Raw genomic sequence first — 24008 nt, forward strand, 5'->3', positions numbered from 1 at the left:
TTATTTGTATTTCAATATTTTTATCTGCATTAGAAGATGCAGAATGATATGAGACTGTAAGATATAAATGTATCTTACATGGTGAAGTTAAATAATACATGTTAATGGAGCAAAGAGCTGTATAGGCTTTTTTCATTTGCTTCTACAATTATTATTTGTAAATCTCCTGGAAATCCCATTTGATGGGAGGTCATATGTCCAGTGGACATGGCCCAGTAGCAGGGCTCGTGGCTTGGTGAGCTGAGGGCAGACAGGATTTCAGTCCCCACACAACCCTTAGTCAGACAAACTTGTTTAGGACATGACCTTCTCAGTTGCATGTGGCAACCCTGGTTCTTCTGTCCAAAAGCAATGATGGCTTTTATTTATTTATTTATTTATTTATTTATTTATTTATTTGGTACTATCTGTAACACGTGGAAGTTTCCAGATAGGGACCAGAGACACAGCAGTGACAATGCTGGATCCTTAACCCCCTGAGCCACTAGGGAATTCCACACAATGCTTTTTAAAACCCTGCCCTTGACATTAGCACAAAGACCCACGCTAGAGTATTAGAGGGCAACCATACTAAAGTGCATCCCTAGTACAGCAGTGCATTACTTTATTTCAGTGATACACATGAATTTATGTAGAAGCAATATCAGTAAACAATTAGGGTCATGTAAATGCAGGCAATGAAGATCCTGTACTTTACAGACTGAGCTTAGTGAAAATGTAAACAGCAACACTTAGAAATTTATGCTATTAGTACATCAGCTCTGATAGATCAAAGTGCATGGATTACAGTAGAACCCAGAACAGGATCAGGAAATAATGTACATTCAGCAAGTGTGTGTGTGTGTGTGTGTGTGTTGTGTGTGTGATTTTTTTGTTTCAAAACAATTTAAATCCAAATATTATCTCTATTTCTTAAGGAAAATATGATGAAAGAGTCCATTTTGAGACTTTATTGGTTAAGGGTAAATATATACACAATTTATAATAATCTATAATTTTTGTATATACCCTAAAATTTTACAAGAAATTTAACACTTAGCTTTGAATACTTTGTTTCTATATCTGGAAGTAAAGATCTCTAGAATTCAACAAAGTGTCTCAAGATTATTTCTTAGACTTTTGTTAAAAGTCTTAGGAGTCATCTAGGCCAAGTTTCTGCTGTTCATTGCAGCCTCCTTTCTATCATATCTGTGTCAGTCATACATCTCAGTATGAATACTCTTGGAAATAGGAAGCTCACTGCATTTGAGGGAGCTTGTGATCTTTTAGGAAGCCTTAACTATTAGGTACAATTATATTCATGCTGAGATGAAATTTTGTTTCCTTTAATGTCCATCCATGGACTTTGCTTCTGTTTCCTACCCAAACTTAGAACAAGATTGCTCTCTCATTTAGGTAGCAGTGCTAAAAATGGATGTAATGGTGTAATTTTATCATCTCTAGGCTGAGAAAAATATGACTGGAAATCATAAAACAAACAGGAAAAAAGAACAAGAAGTAGAGATTACTGTAAGCCTTGGTTTTTGTAGACACTTGCACACTTTATGAGAATTCCTTATTAATATAGAATAAAAACTCTGTTTTTGTCATTATAAAACCATATGTTGAGCAAATGCATCTTGCTTTCCAACTGTGGATGAATAACACAGACGAAGAAGAGTCTTTACAAGGTCAGAGGAACGAATGACCTAACCTCTGTATCTAAAATTGTAGTTAATACAGGAGTTCCTGTTGTGGTGCAGTGGTTAACAAATCTGACTAGGAACGATGAGGTTGCAGGTTCGATCCCTGGCCTCGCTCAGAGGGTTAAGGATCTGGTGTTGCCGTGAGCTGTGGTGTAGGTCGCAGATGTGGCGGAGAGAGGGTAGAAGGGCACAATGGCTTGGATGGTGAAAGCATTTTTCTGGTATCTCTCTTTTAATAAAAATTAAAATGGGTTACAAAGTATCAACAAACTGACTTATCTATGTATCTGATTGAAGAGATCTTATCAACCTGGCCACAAATTAACAAGTGAAAAAAAATAAGTTTCACAATTTATGATTACTTATGATTAGTTAAAATAAAAAGTTTTTAAAACTATTTTAAATTACTACCAGTAGCTGAGAAAGATAAAATACTGGGTAGCATTTATTCCTTCTCCAGTTTCCAATGTCTTTGCAATATGGCTACATTGATTTGATAATGAAAGCACGCATTTATAATAAAAATAAGTTCATTTGAACTCAAAGAAATTACACTTTTGCCTGAAAGATTCATTGATTTGTCTAGAGTCTTATTTTATTTTGCACCCCATGTATCTGTACTTTACTGATGCAGGGAAAGAGATGGGGAAGCCCATCATTCTTTGAACTATTAGAGTGTGCAACGTCACACCCAACATCTTTCCCAGTGTCTTTGACTCAGAACATGATTATATTGATTTATTTAAAAAGCCATCCTGCAAGTTATAGTTATAACATGAAATATGCTTGGTATTGACCTGGAAACAAGATTCATTTAGTCTGGTTTCATGACCTCCTTCTTGGTGCTCTTCCTACCCAGTCTCATTTGATGGCTTCTCTAGACTTTTCTAACCTCTAAATATGGAAGTCTCCTGGACTCAGTATTCAGACTTCATCTTTGCTCTGGTTATACCCACCCCCTAAATGATCTAATTCCTGTTAAGTCCACATTTATATCTTCAGCATAGATACTGTGTTTTTAAACTTCAGACCCATTTATTCAAGCTACCTATTCGACATATCTTCGTGAATGGATAATAGACTTCTTAAACATTGTGTAAATATCAAACTCTTGAAATCCCGCAAATCTGCAGGGTTTTTCCTCATAAAATGCACTTCTCCTGTGTAGTTGCTAACACAAAAACATTGGCATCATTCTTTAATTCCTTTTTATTCTCCTGCTGCGACTGAATCCCTTGGCAAATGCTTTCAGCCTCTCCCTCTAATGATGTCTTAAGTCAGACCATTTCCCACCACTTCCATTGCTACCGCCCTGGTCTAAAGCACCTCATCTTTTTAAGTGGACCATTAGATAGCCTTTTAAGTGGAATATTAAGATAGGAGGCCCTGGAGTTCCCATGGTGGCACAGTGGAAGCAAATCTGACTAGCATCCATGAGGAAGCAGGTTCTATCCCAGGCCTTGCTCAGTGGGTTAAGGATCTGGCATTGCTGTGAGCTGTGGTATAGGCCAGCAGCTACAGCTCCAATTCAACCCCTAGCCTGGAAACCTCCATATGCTGCATGTGCAACCCTAAAAAGACAAAAAAAAAAAAAGAAAAAAAGAAAGAAAGAAAAAAAAGATAGGAGGCCCTATCTTCTAAACAAAATAGTCTCTTCCAAACAAAATAGAGTGGATCTTTCATTACAGACTTGTAACCTCCCTGAGCCATCTTATTGCACTTTGAGTAAAACCTACCAGGCTTACTATCCTTGAATGACCTGGAAGGCTTCCCACATGCACTACCTCTGTGACTTCACTTCCATCAACTAAGATCTAGCCCCACTGGCTGTCCTTGCTCTTCCACAAACACATCAAGTAGGCTCCCAACTCAGTGCCTTTGAATTTGTTCTTGCCTCTGCCTGGAGACACAGTAGACCCTTGAACACCAGAGAGGTTAGAGGCACCAACCTCTGGGCAATGGAAAATCCCCATACTGTTTTAAGTAGGCTCTCCTATATCTGTAGTTTCCCATCCAAGATTCAACCAACCTCTGATCATGTGGTATTGTAGTACCTATTTATTGAAAACAATCAACATAGAAATGGACCTACACAGCTCTAACCCATGTTGTTCAAGGGTCAGCAGTACTTCCTATAGATAACTGTATGGATCACCCTTTGTATCCCCTGGGTCTTTCCTCAAATATTACTTTATCAGAGAAGACTTTCCTGATAATGTTAAATTACACTAATTTAAAAAAAATTCCCAGTCATTTCTAATTCTCTCACCTTACTTTATTTTATTCTCTTAGCATTTGCTGTTATGTGACTCATATCTTCTCCCTTCTTTTGTTCCTTTTTTCTTTCTTCCTTCCTTCCTTCTTTCCTTCCTTCTTTTTTCCTCCCTTCCTTCATTCATTCTTCCTTCCATCCTTCTTTCCACTTGTTGAATGAGTGATGAATATATCTGTAAAATTAGAATACAATGCAAATTATGTTCCTGAATCCAAAACCTTTGCACAGTTTTTAACAGATCTGAGTGTCGAGTCCCAGAAAGGGAAATACTTGCAATAACTATGGAAATAATAAAGTTATTATGTATCAAGAAATGTCTTGGGAGTTCCCATAATGGTGCAATCGTTAAAGAATCCAACTAGGAACCATGAGGTTGAGGGTTCAATCCCTGGCCTTGCTCAGTGGGTTAAGGATCCGGTGTTGCCGTGAGCTGTGGTGTAGGTTGCAGACGCGGCTCAGATCCCACGTTGCTGTGGCTCTGGCGTAGGCTGGTGGCTACAGCTCCGATTTGACCCCTAGCCTGAGAACCTCCATGTGCCGCGGGAGTGGCCCTAGGGAAAAAAAAAATTGTCTTTATATACCAGGCATTAAGTTAGGTATTTCATGTGAAGGAATTCCACATCAAAAGTGACAGAATCTGGCTGTGGCCTGAAGCATGTATTGCAGTTATCTTATGCCACCCTTTTCCTGAAACGATAGAAGAATTTGCATTTGAAACATTCTATGTTGTTTTAATATGCTCCTTCTGCTTCCGATATTCAAGCTCTTTTTTTTTTTTGATCTGTATTTTGTCCTTTTTCTCTTCTCTCTTTCTCCCTTCCTTCCTTTCTCCCTTTTACTCATAAGCTTAAAATTGTATGCATGGTTTTATATCACTTGTTTGAGCCATTAAGTTCTAGTCGCTGTTGACATATACCATCATTCACTGAATCACCTTGTGTCTGAGCTGGAAAGGATTTTAGAGATTATATGATCAACTCCCTCACTTTATATGTAAGAAAAATAAGTCCCAGAGAATGCAGGTGACTTGGGCATGATCACAAGTTTATTATTGAGAGAGCCAGAACCCAGTCCTAAGATGTCTGGTATGTAGACCAGTGTTTATCCAAAGTATAAAATGTCCATAAGATATGTTTTATTTCATATATACCTCTTCATGACTTAGATCTAAAAAGTGCTCAATCTAAAATCTAATCATCAATAGAAATGAGTTTTCTCATGAAAAGATAGTTCTCTGTGGTACAGGTTGGGTGGCTGCCGTAGTGTCTGGTCAGCATAACTCAGCTATACCAATAGCATTCACTCAGGAAAATGTGTATGCGTGTATTAAGCTTTAACTAGAAAATACACACCACCATATTGTGTATAATGATGGGATATACAAGAACAGACCATTTCCTTATAGAGTTTAGCATTTCTTTATATTTTTGTTTATAGTGGGCTGGGGTATGTGTGGCTAAGAAATCATAAATAAATTAACATGTTGATATATCATTAATATTGTAATACTCTGTCTTGGGGGAAAGACAAGCTACAATGGCAGAAAATAACGGGGGTGACCTATTTAGATAACAAGGTCAAGGAAGCACTCTATGAAAAATGGACATTTGGTCTGAGACCTGAAAGGTGAAACACAGGGAGAAGGAACTTTGTGGACAAAAGCCTTAGGGATGGGAAGAATTAGGAAGAACATTCTTGGATGTCAGATACCAAGTAAGGAGTAAGTGAGGTCTTAGGCAAGGTGTTATAGGTCATGGTAGAGCCATGTAAGTTTCATTCCAATTGCCATGAGAAGCCTTTAAAGAATTCCCAATAGGAGAGTGATATTTTTCTTGCAAAGATTATTCTAGGTAATAAGACCAAGAGCAGGGGATAAATCCACATGTGGGAAAGATTAGCACCCTTTAGCATCACAGTGTTGGTATCACTGGTTTGTGAAGGAGTGAAGTCCCCATCACTGAGTACTTGCACAAATGCAGGACAGAATATTGCAGAGAAGGCCTAAATGATTATAGACTGGGCCTCAGGTTATATATTGACCTCTATAAACATCTTCAAACTTTGAGCTTTTATAGTACTATTAACTGAGCTAATTATTAAAAGTCTCTTTACAAATGATACTAAATCATAAAATCAAAGGGGTTATCAGTTAGAAGAGAATTCTTATGTACTGAATATACATTCACCTACAAAACGGATGCCCCCTTCCCACATTGGGGCTGAGTATAAACTCTGAACCTCTTTCCAATAGGGCAGAAAGTCTCCCTTGTTTTGGTCTTATCTATCATCTAGTGATTTTGTTTCAAATGGTGATTCAGGGCTTCCATGCCCTGGATATTCTAATTGAATAGACATGAGATGAGGCTTGAGAAACTGCAACCTTACTGACTAACCTAGAGATCCCACTGGATGAGGTGGACCAGGGCTGCACTTTAGGAAACAGTGGACTTGGTGGTGTCCTTCTGCAGATCCTAGCTCTCCATCACCTCTTGTGTCATCCACTAAGATCAGGAATACTGTGGCTCTGAGGATACTTGAACTTGTATTGTTAGGCTTTTCAGCCTTTCTAAGCCTAAGTCCCTTCATCTGTAATCACAGCATAAGATGCTATGGTGAAGACCAGAAATGCTGACCTGAGCGCCTGGCATATCATAGCTAGTTAATAAGCAGCACCTATTATCTGCTTTATTTCTGTCTAATTTATTGGGCTGCCTCCTTCTTAGTCATCTCAGTTTCCTAATGCCGAGTCAGCATCACCCGTGTTGGTTTGTTTCTCCGTTATCATCATCTTCTTCTTGCCTCCGCCTTGCCCACCAATTCCCAGAGACCTGCCGGTATCGCGTTAATTAAAATTTTGCACTCTCTCTTCATCATTATAAAGACACTAAAATAAAAATGCTAATATTACAGCCTCGGAATATCTGCAACTATCAAATTCATTTACTTTTGTGTTTCTTACTACGTAACTTTTTTTGTGTGACCTTTTTCTTTTTACTCTGAGCTCTATTTATCATGCACTGGTCATGAAGAAAAGGGGTATAATGAAGAGTATAGTTAACATTAGCTTGAAGGTATAGCCTCCATGTATATCATATCTACTGGAATTTTTTTCACAAATCTTTCATGCTATCTAACTCTCAATCCTCTCTTGTAAAACCCCTCATCTTTCCTTTTTAAACTAACATGAGTACTCTGAAGCAGAAAAGACTATGCAGTAGACAGATGTGGTTCTGGAAAACACTAATGAATTATGAGAAACATTTGAATTGCATTAGCTTCCACAGACAATAAACTAAGCTTGAAAGCAGAGAGAAGAGTCAGTTCACTCTAGGGTAGTGGGAGTGCTTATTTGTATATGTTGTCTTCAAAAATTCAAATTTGAAAGTCCTTTAAGTGTAAAAATAATAGTAAAATGACTAAAAGGGAGCTGAATTAATCCCTTTTTTCACATCTTCACATATATCTGAAGTAAAGAGTCTCTTCTAGTTTGAAATGAAAAGAAAATATTCTGTGAACTAAATGTAATTGCAAGCACACTCTAGGTTGTGCTGAAAGAGAATTGGGGACAAGTTAAATGAAATATTTTGGGAATCTGGATGTACATGGAATTCAGCTGGTTTCATTTGCTAGGTTTCATTTTATCTGCCTTTCAATAGTTCAATGAGATACCAAAGGAAATAACTGTCTTTTAGAACAAAAATATTGTCATGTGGTCTTGTTCTGTCTTTAAATAAACTCCTAAGAAAAGTTTTATAAAGGTATAAAATTTAAACCACAATTAACTACACATTTGGGAATTTGTTGCTCTAAGAGAATAAAATTACACTAAATGAGAATTGTGCAGGAAAATCCAGGTCCCAGCACTGCCAAGGAGCTAAATAAACCCTCGCCTTTCCGTCTCCACCTAACCCCCTCTCTCCCTCACCCTTCCTCTGGGTTAGGGGAGTTGGGATCTTTATATCATCCAGTCTTGTGTATTTGAAAACGGAGAGAGGATGATGAACACTGAGCCTTCACTTCCCTTGTTCTTTGTGAAAGCAGGAAAAAAGCTTGACCTCCCAGGCAGCTCACCTATATTCATATTTGATTGGGAGGGAGAAGGTAGGGAGGGACAGGAATCCTGAATATGAAAAATGTAGGCATAGTAGATATGCAAATGCCAGGACACTGACATCATACCTAGTTCTTTTCTCTAAGCACTGTTGGGAACAAGGTAGCCTGGCCTCATGGGTTGCAGCTAAAATGCAGCATCCTGGATTAGAAAAGTATGAAGTAGCCCCTTGATGACCCTCGGGGGTCTCAAATGGTTCCAAAATGCTCAATTCATGTGCACACAGTAGTTTTCTTTATTGAGTGAAAATACTTCAGGAGTTCCAATGTTGTCACTGCAGGGGCTCCTGTTGCTGTGGTGGCAAGGGTTTGATGTCAGAAACTTTTACATTGTGCAGGTATAGCCAAAAAAAAAAAAAAAAGAAAGTGCCTTATAATTTCATTTTATATTTTGGAGAAAGGGCTTTGTTTAGCATTATTTAACATTTTTTGTTTTTTGATTAATCAATTTCCTAATAGAAAATAAAATTTTCTATTTCTGCTTATTAAAGATTTTACTAAACGAAGCATGTCAGGGAGTTCCCATTGCTGGTACAACTGAAATGAATCTGACTAGGAACCATGAGGTTGTGGGTTAAGGCCTCACTCAGTGGGTTAAGGATCCGGTGTTGCCATGAGCTGTGGCGTAGGTCACAAACAGGCTTGGATCTGGCGTTGCTGTGGATGGATGTGGTGTAGGTCGGCGGCTACAGCTCTGATTAGACCCCTAGCCTAGGAACCTCCATATGTCACAGGTGTGGCCCTAAAAAGACAAAAAGAAAAAAAAAAAAGAATGTCAGGATGAAAACTATGGGCATGAGATGGACTGCTCAGGGAGGTTCTGATTTTATTTGTAAAGGTTATAACAGTGCTGGTGGTTATAAATGATTCCTGCTAAACAGCCCTTATTCGGTGTGTTTAATAAAAACTAATAGGTTCTGAGTTTGTTTTATTCACTTGCTTAACAAATATTTATTGAGCACCTAAATGTGCCAGGCACTCTTCCGGAGGTTGTGGCTCCATTAATGAACAAAACCCATCAATCCCCCTCTCCCAGCCAATTGTCCCAACTCCATGAGAGTGCCTGTCCCAATGGCAGAGTATGGATAATAATACTAATTTTTAAGAAAATAAACATATTATGTGAAAGATCATTTTGCTTAAAAGACTAATTCTAAGACAAGAACCATAGAAAACTGGGGTACATTTTAATATTCTTTCAAATGTATTCATAGAGAATCAGTTGTGGATAAAATACTGAACAGGTGTTATGATTGGTGCCTTTACGATTTTCTGTTTTCCATCTTATTCATTTTACTTTTGAAGAATCCTGTCCATCTGTCTTAATTAAAAATCAGTCTCGTTCAAAACTAAACTAATTTACTGAATTCTAAGACAATACACCAAAAAATAATAATAATAACAATACCACTCACGATTGAAGTTCATGCAGCTGAAAATGGAATTTACAAAACTTACCAATGATTTTGCTAATACCAAAATATGGTAAACAGTATATGAAATTTGCTTAAAATTTATTTGTCTTAGTTTTTTTCTTTTTTATAATTTACTTTTTAAATTGAAGTATAGTTGATTCAGGTATTCAGCAAGTGACTCAGTTATACATGTGTATATATATCTATTCTTTTTCAGATTCTTTTTCATTATAGGTTATTATAAGATATTGAATGAAGTTCCCTATGCTATACATCTTTGTTGTTGATCTATTTCATATATATAATAGTGTGTATCTGTTAATCCCTAACTTCTAATTTAATCCTTCCTCCCACCAACCCCTATTCCCAGTTGGAAATCTTTTACCTTTGTCGGAAATTTTAAAAATTTGCTTATCTAGATTCTTTTTAGTTCATCAAGATCACTACTTGTTTTTAATCAAATTATTTTTATTTAGCCATTCAAATGAGGAGTTATATACACTTTAAGGTGTTTTTCAATGGGTATTACATGCATATAGTACAAAATTCAAACATTAAAAAGGAGAGAGAATGAAAATCAATTTCCTTTTCTTTTTTGTCCTCAGCTACCGAGGTATCTTCCCCCAGTCATTTACTGTTACTTTCCAGTGACATTCTAAAGGAGATTCTCAAACTTTTTAATGTTCATATGAATCTTGTTAAAATACAGGTTCTCATTCAGGGGTTTGTGCCGAAGGCTGAGATTCTCCATTTCTAAGAGGTTTCCAGTGAGGCTGATATTTCTAGCCTCAGTGGCGAGGTGGTAAAACACAGTTGCTTACATTTGTCTTTATGCTTACTTGTTTATTGGCTTTAGGAGAACAAGATATTCTCATACACATACACAACCTTCTGCTTACTACTAGGACTTAAGCTTTGAGCTTTGCTTTATTAACAAGTTTTTTCCTAATCTTTGTCTGAAGTGATCGTTGATACAGTGATCCTCAAGCCATAAATGAAGGATGAAAGCTAACAGTATAACCATTTGAAGCATGCTACTCAGTGATGTGTACATTGTAATGACTTTGAGAATTCCCTCTTTGCAAATTTTTCATCTGCTTTTTGAAATAAGGTTAGAAAAATCCTCAATTCCAAGCAACCCTTCTAAATTTTGGCAGAGGGCACACTGAAAACTTTAGCTTGCAGCCAGTAGCATTAATCAAATAAAGATGCCATCATACTTGGAAATGATACAATTAAGCTCCCTGAAATCAATATAAAGTGCAAAGATCATTTAAATATTTTAAAGTCGTAGACGTTCGTATTCTCTGTGCCTGTGCCTGGGTAAAGTGGCTCGAGGGATGACAGTGCTCAGTATCTCCAGGGGCAGAGATGACTTTGTTGGACCTGTATGTAGATATAATTCAGAAAGCTTAGGGGCAACTCAGAAAAGAATATTAAAATTTCATGCTTGTTTCTTCCCCTTTGCAAGAAAATGAAGGCTTACAAGATTCAGGGAATTCCTATAGTGGCACAGGGGAAGTAAATCCGACTAGGAACCAAGAGATTGTGGGTTTGATCCCTGGCCTTGCTCAGTGGGTTAAGAACCCGGCATTGCCATGAGCTGGGATGTAGGTCACAGACACAGCTGGGATCTGGCATTGCTGTGGCTGTGGCGTAGGCCGGCAGCTACAGCTCCTATTCGACCCCTAGTCTGAGAACCTCTATATGCTGCGGGTGTGGCCCCAAAAAGACAAAAAACAACAAACAAACAAAGATTCAAATTTCCCCATATGTTGTCTACAGAGGATGTTAATATGTGTACTTGCCAACACAACACAAGATGCGGTGTTTTAAAAAGAGAACTAGGAGTTCTGATAGTTGCTAAGTGGTTAACGAACCCAACTAGTATCCATGAGGACGCAGTTTCCATCCCTGGCTTCGCTCAATGGGTTAAGGATCCAGCATGGCTGTGAGCTGTAGTGTAGGTTGCAGACTCAGCTCAGATCCCACATTGCTGCAGCTGTGGTATAGGCCAGCAACTACAGCTCTGATTGGACCCCTAGCCTTGGAACCTCCATATGCTACAGATGCAGCCCTAAAAAGACAAAGAAAGAAAGAAAGAAAGAAAGAAAGAAACAAACAAACAAACAAACAAACAAACAAACAAACTAATATCAGAGGCACTTTTCAGAAATAAAGATTTGGACCAGAAAGTTTCTATTTCTGTGTTTTTGGCACAGAGGTCAAGTTAGTGCCTATACGTGCTTCCTTTGGCAGCAGGGTCTCCCATATGGAGAGTTCTTAGGCTGAGTATTGAGATGGTTGTCTTGAAGTTCTTTAGGCTGCAGGGATGGGGAGTGGTTCGAATCTGTCCAGTCCTCTTAAACGTGCACCATTCTACCTCCAGTCATAATTCTCAAACTTAGATGACGTAGAGGTGCCCTGAAGGGTGTGCATGTCATTGAAAACAAACAGCATATCTTCCTGAAATCTCAATTGAATTAAAAAAATACATCAGGTCCTCATTTCAGAAATATAGGTGGACCTAGAGATTATCACACTAAGTGAAGTAAGTCAGACAGAGAAAGATAAACATCATATTATCACTTGTTGTAGAATCTAAAAAAAACCACATGATACAAGTGAACTTATTTCCAAAACAGAAATAGACTCACAGACCTAGAAAACAAACTTATGGTTACTAAAGGGGAAAGACAGAGAAGAATAAATTAGAAGTTTGAGATTAACATATACACACTATCATATATAAAATAGATAAACAACAAGGACCTACTGTATAGCACAGAGAACTATATTCAATATCTTGTAATAAGCTATAATGGAAAAGAATCTGAGAATCTTTTTCTTTCTCAGGTTCTTTGCCATCATATATATTTATGTATATGGAAATCATTTTGCTATATATAGCTGAATCATTTTGCTGTTCTCCTGAAACTAATACAACATTGCAAATCAATTATAGTTTAAAAATATGGCAGGTCTATATTAAAACAAAAAAACACACAACATAGCAGAATACAAATTTTTTTTAAAAAAATTCTGATGAATTTTTAAGTTAACCATGAAATTTCAAAACATTATTGAGCTTAGATCCATGCCTCTGGGCTCCTTAGAATACGCACTTATTTGCTTTGGCCAGTAGAAGGATATTTTAGTGGGGAAACTTTATAAGTATCTAATTTACATTAACAGGGCAGGAAGAGATTAGAAACCAGATCGTTACATATAGCAACTAAATGTCATTGCCTCCTGAGGGACTCTGGAGTGGGCCTATGCAACATATTTTGGAGCCAAGAAAGTTGTTGTCATATTTTTTGAAATACTGACTTTCTGGAGGAAATTAGGAAGTGACATGAAGGTTGCTGGGAGACCCAGACTGGTTTAGGGGTTGTCATCAATGAACATTTGATAAATGATCTCTATAGAGAAAAGTCTGACTTTGGACTCTTTGTAGACTGATGAGGTAAAAAATATTTTTCTAGAATTAACCCATTTCTGCAGGAAGTTGAGAACAAGTCCCTTCTTTACAGAAAGGAGATATGATGTAATAACATTGTTATCACATAGACTGGGTTTTAATCCCTGGCTTCTGACCTTGGACTGGAAACTAAATTTCTCCAGGATTCAGTGTTCACATCTGAAAAATGGGCCAAGTATAAGGATGAAAGGAGTTAGTAGGGGATCAGTGTTGCCTTTTCCTTTTTTTTTTTTTTTTTTGGTGCCTTTTAGGTCCACACCCATGGCATATGGAGGTTCCCAGGCTGGGGGTTGAATTGGAGTTACAGCTGCCAGCCTATGCCACAGCCACAGCAACATCAGATCAAAGCCATATCTGCAACCTACACCACAGTTCACAGCAATGCCAGATCCTTAACCCACTGAGCAAGGCCAGGGATCGAACCTGCAACCTCATGGATGCTAGTCAGATTATTTTCTGCTGAGCCATGATGGGAACTCCACCTTTTCCTCTTTATTTCCTTCTATAACTTTCTTGTCCAATCCCTGTTCCCTGTGTGCCTGGGCATCGACAATGAATAGTACATCTCTATTTGAATGTGGAAGTGGTACCTTACAGTAGAAAGAGCAAATGACTGGGTCTCTTATAACCCTGAGATTCCCTCTGATGATCCATAAAAGCTTTTTACTAAGGAAGCATTTAGGGAAATAATCAACTTTCCAAAATGTAAATGCATTTAGATCCTACTGTTTATTGGCACTTTGAAACTGAATTTACACAAAACGATGACCTAGAAACAAGCAGGGGAAAGCTGTGTGGCATTTAGATACATATCACATATGCATAATTGATTCTTTAAAAGGTTAAATACCCTTGGCATATGTATGGATAGTGATATACCCATGATGGGTTCATAATCATTATGGCAGTGGCTTTGTTTTACAGAATTCTAAAGTAAATGTCATGTTTCTCCTTTGGAGATTCCAGGACTGGTATTCAGAAAAGCATATGTTTCCAAGTAGATAGCTGGGAAGAGGAGCAACTCTTTCCCAAACAGAAGGACTATTCATGTAGCCAGTACACTAAGCTTTAGGAGGCGCCGGCTGCCACTAAATTCTCTTTGGAATTGAAATGCAATTACATATTGAAGACAAGTGCTAAATATAAACAGAAGAGGCCAAATACATGACTTTTTTTTTTTTTGCTTTGTTTTTGCAGGATATTTGGAGGAAGAATTAACTACCACAAACACACCACAATCCTTAATTGAAATGCATAGATCAGGCAATTTGGTGAATCCTTTAGCAGCTTTTTTTTTCAGAAGCTTATTGTAGCTCTGAAGAAGGAGTCTTTTCTTGTCCATAAACAATTATAAAAACACTAAGGAAATTAATAAAAGGATCAAGTCACTAAAATATGTAGAAATAAAAACCTTAGAATATACTGTACAAATCAGAAAAAAATAGGATATATGAGGATACATGTGTAAGTGGTAAAAACTATATAAATGGCAGTGAGTATTACAAAAATTCAAGTTACAGGTTTCTTCTTTGGGGGAGGAAGGAAATACAGTCTGTGTGGTGCACACAGGTGTTTTCACTAGGGGAGTGACCCATGTATGTTTAATGTTGTTTTAAAGTATTGTTATTCCATCTTTGTTTAGGTATATTTCCTTATTTTTGAAAACAGAAAAGGCCAAATAATCAAAAGGCAGTGAAGAGAAAGCACAAATTAAGTTGGTGAAACACCAATGCACTGTAGTAATCATCATAGTAATAGCAGGTATATTAATTTCAGCTTGGTGGATGTATATTCACATTGTACTTTTTAAAAATTTTAATACCTGCTATGTGCAAGACACAACTATAAAATACAAGTCCCTAAAATGGTCGAAAGTAGAAAGATGATATTTTTGAAACAGAAACAGACCCACGGACATATAGATCAGACTTGTGGTTGCCAAGGGGGAGGGGTGTGGGGGAGGGATGGACTGTGTGTTTGGGGTTAGCAGATACAAACTATATATAGAATGGATAAACAGCAAGGTCCTACTGTACAGCACAGGGAACTATATTCAGTATCTTGTGATAAACCATAACTGAAAAGAATACACAAAAAAGAATGTGTGTTTGTGTATGTGTGTGTACAGCATATACAATATGAACAGCAGAAATTAACAAAACATTGTAAGTCAACTGTACTTCAATTAAAAAAAAAGAAAGATGAGGAAAAGTATACCAAGTAAATACTAACCAAAGAAAACTGTTGTCATTATTTAAATAATGAGAAGCTGAACTTTAGGACAAAAGGTAATGCTGTTTATTCTCTCTGTCTCCAATTCCTGTCTCTCCAATCATCCTCTGAGCCTACTCCATCCAGGCATCTGCTCTAACCCTCCAGGACTTGTGACAACTTTCTCCACTGATTTCTGTCTTATTCCTAGCTAATCATTTTCAAAGCTCATGATCTTTAATTTCTCAATTCTGGTAGTACTTACTGTCTGTTTACCACTGATTTAGTACTTATCATTGCTATATTTTAATGTTATTGATATTCATGCATTTCTTTAATTAAGTTGTAATATCCTAAAGCTAGAGACTATACCTTATTCATCTTTTAACACCCCCTGTCACGTGCCATGTGGTAGAACCATGTCATCTGGCTTACAGTAGAAAGTCAATAAACATGTCAGGGGTCGACTGAAAAATGGCTTCTGAAAGCACATTAAAAGCTCTTTCAGGATGTTTGAGTACTTTGCCGGTGTTATGTATTTACATTTTCCATGCAGTCTCCTACCTTAAGTTTTAGAATGAAGAGAGGAAGAGACACTATGGTTAGGGGGTGACCCAGAGCTGTGCTGAGCCCGTGAGAACAAGACCATATCCTCAATAGAAGGGTGCCCCTCTGTGGACCTAGCTGGGCTCCCATAGGGTCTCGACTGATCTTTAAGGGCAGAGAGGGCATCTAAGGCACTTACTTTATTGCCTCTGTGCCTGGAACAAAGACCAACCTGTAGTGCACCATCAACAGACATTTCTGCGAAGTGTGAGAGAATTAAATATGTCTTGGATAATTTAATTTCCCATGGCCTCAAAACAGTGTGCCACTGAAGGCTTCCCAGCGTGGATCTTGAGCTCTGGCATCTCTGCCCAGGGAGAGAGTAACCGAGGATGTAGAAGAGTCTGCCCAGCACAGGCAGGATGCGGAACGTTTGTGCTCTGGGCTTAGAGCTGATTGGAGCAAAGCTGAGAAGAGTGGGTAGCGTTCTGCCAGCTGATGGTGGAAACAAGCTACAGATGTTTAAAAAGAGAAGCGAAAGACCATGGAGCATATCTTCTGTTACTGTCCACCTGGCCACTAAGAAGTAGCTGGAATTCTTATATCTTATATGCCATAAGACACCTTGGAGTGTCTCTTTTCTACCCCAGCACATTAACACATGCATTTTAGGTAATATTATCTAAACATATGTGCTCTTTCATTTGTTACTGAAATTGTGATTTATGAAGAATTTCTCGTGCTTGTTTCCTTGCTGACTGTCTTCTCTTTGTTATCCTACAGATAGCAACTTCATCCTTGCGAACGCCCAGGTAGCCAAGGGTTTCCCCATAGTCTACTGTTCAGATGGCTTCTGTGAACTTGCTGGATTTGCCCGAACAGAAGTCATGCAGAAGAGTTGCAGCTGTAAATTCTTGTTTGGGGTTGAAACCAATGAGCAATTGATGCTTCAGATAGAAAAGTCATTGGAGGAAAAAACCGAATTCAAAGGAGAAATTATGTTCTACAAGAAGAACGGTGAGTTGGCTTTCTTTGATTGCTGCTTCTTGGACAGCTGTGAAAGGTCACCTTCTTTCAACTCCCACTGGAGTAATGGCTCCATAACTCCCATTAAGGCTTAATGGTACTTCACATAAATACAGTCTGTTATTGAAATTCCACAAATGACTTGGACGACACTCTTCTTCTAGCCATTAGCAGCATAAATTACACGAAACTTTAGCATTAGTATTTTAATTATTCGATGTCAGTGTATTAACTGACTTAATGTATGTTGAAATAAAGTATATTACTATTATGTTATGGTAATTTTTAAATATATGTTAGATACCTTGGTCATTAATATATTAACAGATGATCATAAAGTTTTCCAACCTTTATGCCTTTAAGAACCACATCTCAGCCTCAGTCACTAAGGACAGAGATCCAAGGGTTCACTGGCAGAAAAACAAGTTAATTTAAAGGGCATTGGCATAGGAGTTTTCTCTTCCAGTTTCCCAACCACAGAGCCCTTTTCACTGCTCTTAAATTCTAGAGACAAAATAAGAAACACATACATCTCGGGATGGGAGTAAATTTTTCCTGGACTCAAGACTGCCATTGGGAAAGCACTGTTGTCTCCTGCCTGCTGTTTGGTGACTCTCTTCTAAATGAAAAAGTATTTAGTAATGGGTATGGTTTCTGTAGTGCTTGGGTCCTATGTGGAGTAGATACCATTATTCTGTGGGCCATGGTAGAGGGGGGCCTTCCAAGAGGCATGATACTGTAGAAATGCTAAATTGAAAATGAGAATGACCTATCATTTTCCAGTTTTTAAAACACTGTCTACTTCTTGAATAGTTTTCCTTTTAGTAACATAGCCCTCTGAGTTTCAGCTGGCACAGGCTTCCAAGCTAAAAACTCTATTGCCCATCCTTCTTTGTACTTAGGTTGGGCATGTGACTAAGTTCTGGCAATGGTATATAAGAGGGACTGATTTATGCAACTTCTGGGCAATATCCCTCAAAATGAAATTGTATGCTCCCCAGTTTCTCGTCTTCCCCTTTCTCATGGTGTTGTGGACTAAATTATATTCTTTCAAATTTCGTATATTGAAGCCCTAAACTCCAGAGAGACTGTATTAGTAGATAGGGCTTTTAAAGAGATGATGAAAGTTAAATGAGGTCATAAGGATGGGGCCTTACTCCAATAGTACTGGTGTCCTTATATGAAGAGGAAGAGACCCCAAGGCTGCCTGTACATAGGGAAAATGTCATGTAAAAACATAGCGAGAAGGTCTATAAGCCAATGAGACCTCAGTCTTGACCTTCATCTTAGACATCCAGCCTTCAGAACTATGAGAAAATAAATTTCTACTGTTTGTCACCCAATTTGTGGTATTTTGTTATGACAACCCCAGTAAACTCATACATTATGGGTCAGAATGTTAAGACTGAAAAGTCAGTGTCAGCCATTTGTCAAGGATGGTACCTTAGAGGGATGCAGAGAAACAATGAGTAAGGGGCCTGGGTGTTTTAATAGGTCTGCCTTTCCCATCCTAGACAAAGACGCCTACAGTTCTCTCGTACGTGAAACACTCACTATGTTTTTACGTCTTTCTGTTACGACATTCCAACCGTGCTCTAATTCAAGGCTTCTCAATCTTGGGTCCCTGTTAACAGTGATTCTCTGTTGTGGGGGCTGTCCTGTGCATTACAGATAATTAGCAGCATCTCTGGCCTCTTCAATAGTTAGTATTGGGATCATTTTCAGGAAGTGATGTAAGAGCCTGAACATAGGAACTTGTCTCCTTTTGAAAGTTATTTGTTCTTGGAGGACATTCCTTGATCATGTGAATTTTGGATACATGGTAGTCATGAAGCATTGGAGAGCACCCCTCTGGGAAGAACAGGATATCCCAGTTCTTTGGCACCAGGAACACAGTTCAGATCATTGTGACTTTCCCTGCGTCAGTAGACAAGGCCTACTTTGCAAATGCAATAAAATAAAAGGATTCCAGTTCTATCTAATTATACCACAATCACTGAAAAGAGGGCCTGAGATAAAAGAAAATGGAAGCATCGGGAAGAAGGCAGACTAGGAGAAAATGATAAAACTGCCATCTGGTGAACAAAGGGAAAAGGAAAGTCTTTGTCTAAAATATCTGCTGACTGCGGACTTGTCCTTCTAAGACAGGTGCCTTGTATAGGTCTCTCTAGTCCATTTGTATTTTTTCCTTTTTAAGCCTTCTCTAAATATCCAAATGTGACACCTTTGAGAAAAGTTTAAGGCAAGGAGGAGAGTATAGGTGGCAAGGCCAAAGGATGGAAGTTTTGGAGGCCAGATATGTAGAAATATGAAACATAGGGTGGAATTGAAACCCCAAATAATTTCCAAAGACTAGTTTTTTATAAAAATGCCTGCGCCCTTAGACTCTTTTGGGTGAAAAGCGCTAAAGGCACCAAGAAAAAATAAGGTTTAAAAAATTAAGAAATGGATTTATTGTTGTGGCTCAGCAGGCTAAGAACCTGACATAGTGTCCATGAGGATGCAGGTTCAATCCCTGGCCTCACTTAGTGGGTATACAAGCCGCAGTATAGGTCACAGAACCCACTTGGATCCGGTGTTGCTGTGACTGCATCTATAGGCCTGCAGCTGCAGCTTCAATTTGACCCCTTGCCCAGGAACTTCCATATGCTGCAAATGTGGCCTTAAAAAGAAAAAGAAAAAAAAAGTAATAATTAAGAAGATGACTAGTTTCACAGAGAAACATAATACTCAAAGTTTTTCTTTATCTAAAATAGAGTAATGTATTATGTTTTTATCAGTAGTTAAAGGTGTCTTTAAGATGCCTTTTCAGAAAACAGTTTCCTCTACTTCTCCTGATTCTGCTATGGATAAACAAATATATAGCTACGTAACCAAGGGTAACCATTTTATCAACTTGGTGTTTATCCTTTCATTGTTTGTTTTTTAATATAAATAATACCTTTCTTTGTGGTTCTCTCCTTTTCTTACAGCATACTTTGCACACTGTTCTATAACTTGCAGAACAACATATGCTGGATGGAAATCATTCTTTTTTACAGTGGCATAATATTATATTGCGTAGATCCATCATCATCAATTCAATAAATCCCCTACTGATGGGCACTTGTGTTCCTTCTAGAATGTGCACATTCATTCTTTTTTACAACTATATAGTGTTACATCATATGGAGCCATCATAGTCAATTCAATAAATCCCTTACTGATGGATATTTGTGTTTTCTCTAGAATGTGGCTTGTCTTGCTCTTTCTGTCTATCTATCTGTCTTTTTCTCTCTTAAGTACTACTGCTGTTACTTAGAAAGTTTTGTGCTTTTTTTTCCTAAAAGTTATCTTGGATATAAAATGCTTATATTATATAGTCCAACTTTGGAAAGATTTTTGTCCTTTCTATCATAAACAATGTCGTAATTAGCCAGGAGGCACTTCTTGGTCCTTTCTCTCCCTCCCAGCTAACTTAAAGTTTAATCCTTTTAGTACTACTTAATATCTATCACGCAATCAGCATGCATGGTCTGCTTTTCTTATTGTCTCTTTGTGTTTCTCCCTCATCTCTTTCATAATTGTATTTACATTGTCAGAGCAAGTTACAATTCCATGTATTTTATCAATCTTATCCTTTTTCATCTAATCCTAATGTTACAGTGAAATATGCTTCGTGATCACCATATATTCTGTCCTAAAACTTCTGCAGTCATTTCTCGATTGTCAGAAGCTTGTTCCCTGAGCCATCTCAGGAAGAACTCATGGGAACTATTTCCCTGAGCTCACATATTATTAACAGTATGACTGTGGCCTTCATACTTGTAGATCTATTTCACTGAAAACTAAACCTTTGGTTCACACTTTTTTCATTTAAATATCTCAATTATGTTACTCTCTCATGTACTAGCATAAGTATTGTTTTACCCTAAAAGTGTTGCAAATAAAGTGATGAGGTGTTTTGTCATGGATGTTCAATGAATTTATTTTATTTCATCATTTCATTTCATTGTACTTATTTTATTTTATTTTAAGCCAGTAGTTTTACTGGAATATATTTTGGCATGTGTCCGAGTCAGCAAACATTTTCTGTAAAGGGCCAGAGGGTAAGTATTGCACATTTTGCAAGCCATACCACCTATATTGCAATGGTTATCTCTGTCATTATAGTGTGAAAACAACCTAACAAATATGGAAACAAATGGGTGTGACTGCCTTCCAGTAAATCTTTTATTTTTAAAAGCAGGAGGCGGGCTAGATTTGGCCTGCAGGCTACAGTTTACTGATACCTGCTATAGAATGTTTTGAACCATATTTTACCTTTGATATATGATACGCTTATATCCATTTTCTTGGGGACATTTTTCTTTAATTTTATTTATCATTGACCTAATCTCTCATTTTGGTTTTCCTCTTTATGATCACGTATTACATGTGTTGGATCTTCTTTGGCTGTCCTCTGTACTTATCACTTTCTTTCTCTTTTTCATTTTTTTTTTCTTTTTTCAATTTTTCCACTTGTGCAGGTTATTTCCTTTTCTTTTGTAGTATCTATTCACATCTGTATTTATTATCCCTCAGCCTTCAGTTCTTTATCTTTCATTCATACACTCTCCTAAGCTCAGTTAGTTCCTATTATTTATATCATTCTTTTGCCTACTGTCTTAGTTAGGGCTTCCATCACAAAGTACCACAGACCAGGTGTCTTAAACAACAGAAATATATTTTAATGCTTCTGTAGGCTAGAAGCCCCAAATCATGGTATTGGAAGGGTTGATTTCTTTTGATGCATCTCTTCTTGGCTCACAGATGGCTGCGTTTTTCTCTCTGTGTTTTTCTAGCATCTTCTGTTTGTGTGTCTTTGTTCCAATCTCCTCTTCTTATAAAGATACCAGTCATATTAGATTAGGGCCCACCCATGTGACTTCATTTTTAAGTTTAAAGATCTCATATCCAAATACAATCTCATTCTGAGGTAATGAAGATTGAGACTTTAACATATGAGTTTTGAGAGCATACAGTTCATCCCATACACCCAGTGATATTATTTCTAAATCAGTCTTTCTAAATCAATGTATGCTATGTATGCTATTGTTTCAGAGTTGATAAACTTTTCTTAATTTTTTACTTATCTTGAAATAGTTGGGCTTTATGTGCTTATGAGGTATTTGGGGTGTGTCTTTACTTTCTGGATGTACATTCAGATAGGTTTTTTTTTCTTTATCTTTCATCATTTTCTTTTGTCATGTTTGAATAGGATATACTTTTCTCAATTTTAAGAATATTGGAAATAGAGGTGTGCCAGGAAATCTTTCCTAAATCTATGTCTCCTTTTGCCTTTACCAAAAAGTTTTTTTTTTTTTTGATGCCTTTACCATATAGCTACCTTTTTGCTACTTTCTGAGTTAAGTCTCCTCTCCTAGTGAGGACCTTTCTTCACACTAGCATTTGAAACATTTCTTTTCCTTATGTACCCTGATTTTCCTGCTGTGACCAAGTATGGCTCTGGTTTCAGCAATTTCTCCTTGGTATAGTTCTATACTCTTTAATGAGTTCTGTACATCCGCCAAAGAATTTCTGCTGGATTTTCTGAGCACATTGAAGGCTCAGGTAACACCAACACCATCCTAGCTTTTTGTAGTTCATTTTCAGTCATCTTCAAACTCGGGATTGTGAAGAGCTCTGCTGGTTTTAATTGTTTTCAGATCTATGTGTGGAATCCTGTACTTCCAGAGAGTTTCTTCTCCAAGGAGTAGGTAGATACCTGTTCACAGACTATGAAGTCCCAAGCAACTAGGGCCATTAGAAGGCTTCTTTCCTACCTTTTTTTCTGTAAAGATGCTCTTCCTACAAGGGTTTTGTTTCTTACTTGGAATTTTCCATCATTTTGTATTCTCAGGTTTTGGGAACATTGTCCTGTAGTCTTGTTGATAATGTATTTTTTAGATTTCTGATTTTACACTTTTAGTTACTTTAATTTTGTGAAAGGGTTGGGAATATTTCAAAACAAAGTCTCCACTGCCACTGCTGTATTTTAAAAAATCTTTTCACATGAAGTTGAATGGCTTTGGGTTCATAAGCCAAAATTTTTAGTGCCTCCTTCTTTCTTTCTAATTGTTGTTTGCATTGTTGGGACGTTAGGGGCTTATCTGAACTCATGACATAGTGTAGAAATGGTCCCCTAACTCCTTCTATGTTCACTGACTCATGCCTGGACCATCTGTCTGATGTTCTCCTTATTGGCATGGATAGCTGAGTTCTGTGGCTGGCAGTGCTCCCTAAACGACTTCACCTTCCCTTAGCTCTTGAAACCAATGTAGATCTCTCTTAATTGTTGCCTCCCCTTTCATCACGCCACTAATCAAGGCTTTCACTACTGTTCTCTACCCTCTATTTCATTACCCTTGGGAGGATAAAGGCTACCTTAGGTGAGCACTCCCATCCTTCACTCATAGAAGCAAAGGGAGTCTCTGAGTTCACTCACATACCCTTTATGTTATCACATTGCCTCAAAAGTAGGTAGCCACCTTCAGAGGTAAAGTCTGAAAAACAGTTTCTTTCAAGAGTCCCAAGAGAAGGTAAAAGATCTCTTCTACTTTCATATGTTTCTGAAAAACCATCAAACACTATTGGCTGTGAGATAGTGACAAAGATGTATTATACAACATGGGGAATATAGCCAGTACTTTGTAATAGCTGTAAATGGAAAGCAATCTTTAAAATTGCACTTAAAAACATGAAATTAAAAAGGAAAAAATAAAAATAAATAAAGTAACTGGTAAGATAAAAGCACAGCTTCTCTCTACTTTAAAGCTGTGAAACCTCACAGAGTGGTGATTTTTTTATTTTTAATTTTTTTGTTTTTTTGCCTTTTCTAGGGCCACTTCCATGGCATATAGAGGTTCCCAGGCTAGTGGACTAATCAGAGCTGTTGCTGCTGGCCTACGCCAGAGCCACAGCAACACGGGATCCGAGCCACATCCGCAACCTACACCACAGCTCATGGCAATGCCGGATCCTTAACCTACTGAGCAACGCCAGGGATTGAACCCGCAACCTCATGATTACCAGTCGGATTTGTTAACCACTGCACCATGATGGGAACACCACAGAGTGGTGATTATATCTGGCCTCCTCTGCTCTTTCTCACAGCCTCTCAAACTGAGAATGGGTAAGCTGGGATGTCATGTTGTAACCCCAGCTTCTTGGCTGAATTTCATTTGTTTGTTTTTGTTTTTGCTTTTTTAGGGCCACATGTATTGCATATGGAAGTTCCC

General features: G+C 37.7%; 1 protein-coding gene across 1 annotated transcript in view; it reads left to right on the plus strand.

Annotated features, from left to right (window-relative positions):
• KCNH8 (potassium voltage-gated channel subfamily H member 8) overlaps positions 1-24008 on the plus strand; it is a 420004-nt gene that overhangs the window by 114156 nt on the left and 281840 nt on the right. Inside the window, exon 2 of the mRNA XM_047754199.1 lies at positions 16507-16740. Within this exon, the coding sequence (XP_047610155.1) occupies positions 16507-16740 (234 nt within the window). The remainder of the gene's footprint in view (positions 1-16506; positions 16741-24008) is intronic.

Source organism: Phacochoerus africanus, chromosome 1 (genome assembly GCF_016906955.1).
Source record: "Phacochoerus africanus isolate WHEZ1 chromosome 1, ROS_Pafr_v1, whole genome shotgun sequence".
NCBI lineage: Eukaryota > Metazoa > Chordata > Mammalia > Artiodactyla > Suidae > Phacochoerus > Phacochoerus africanus.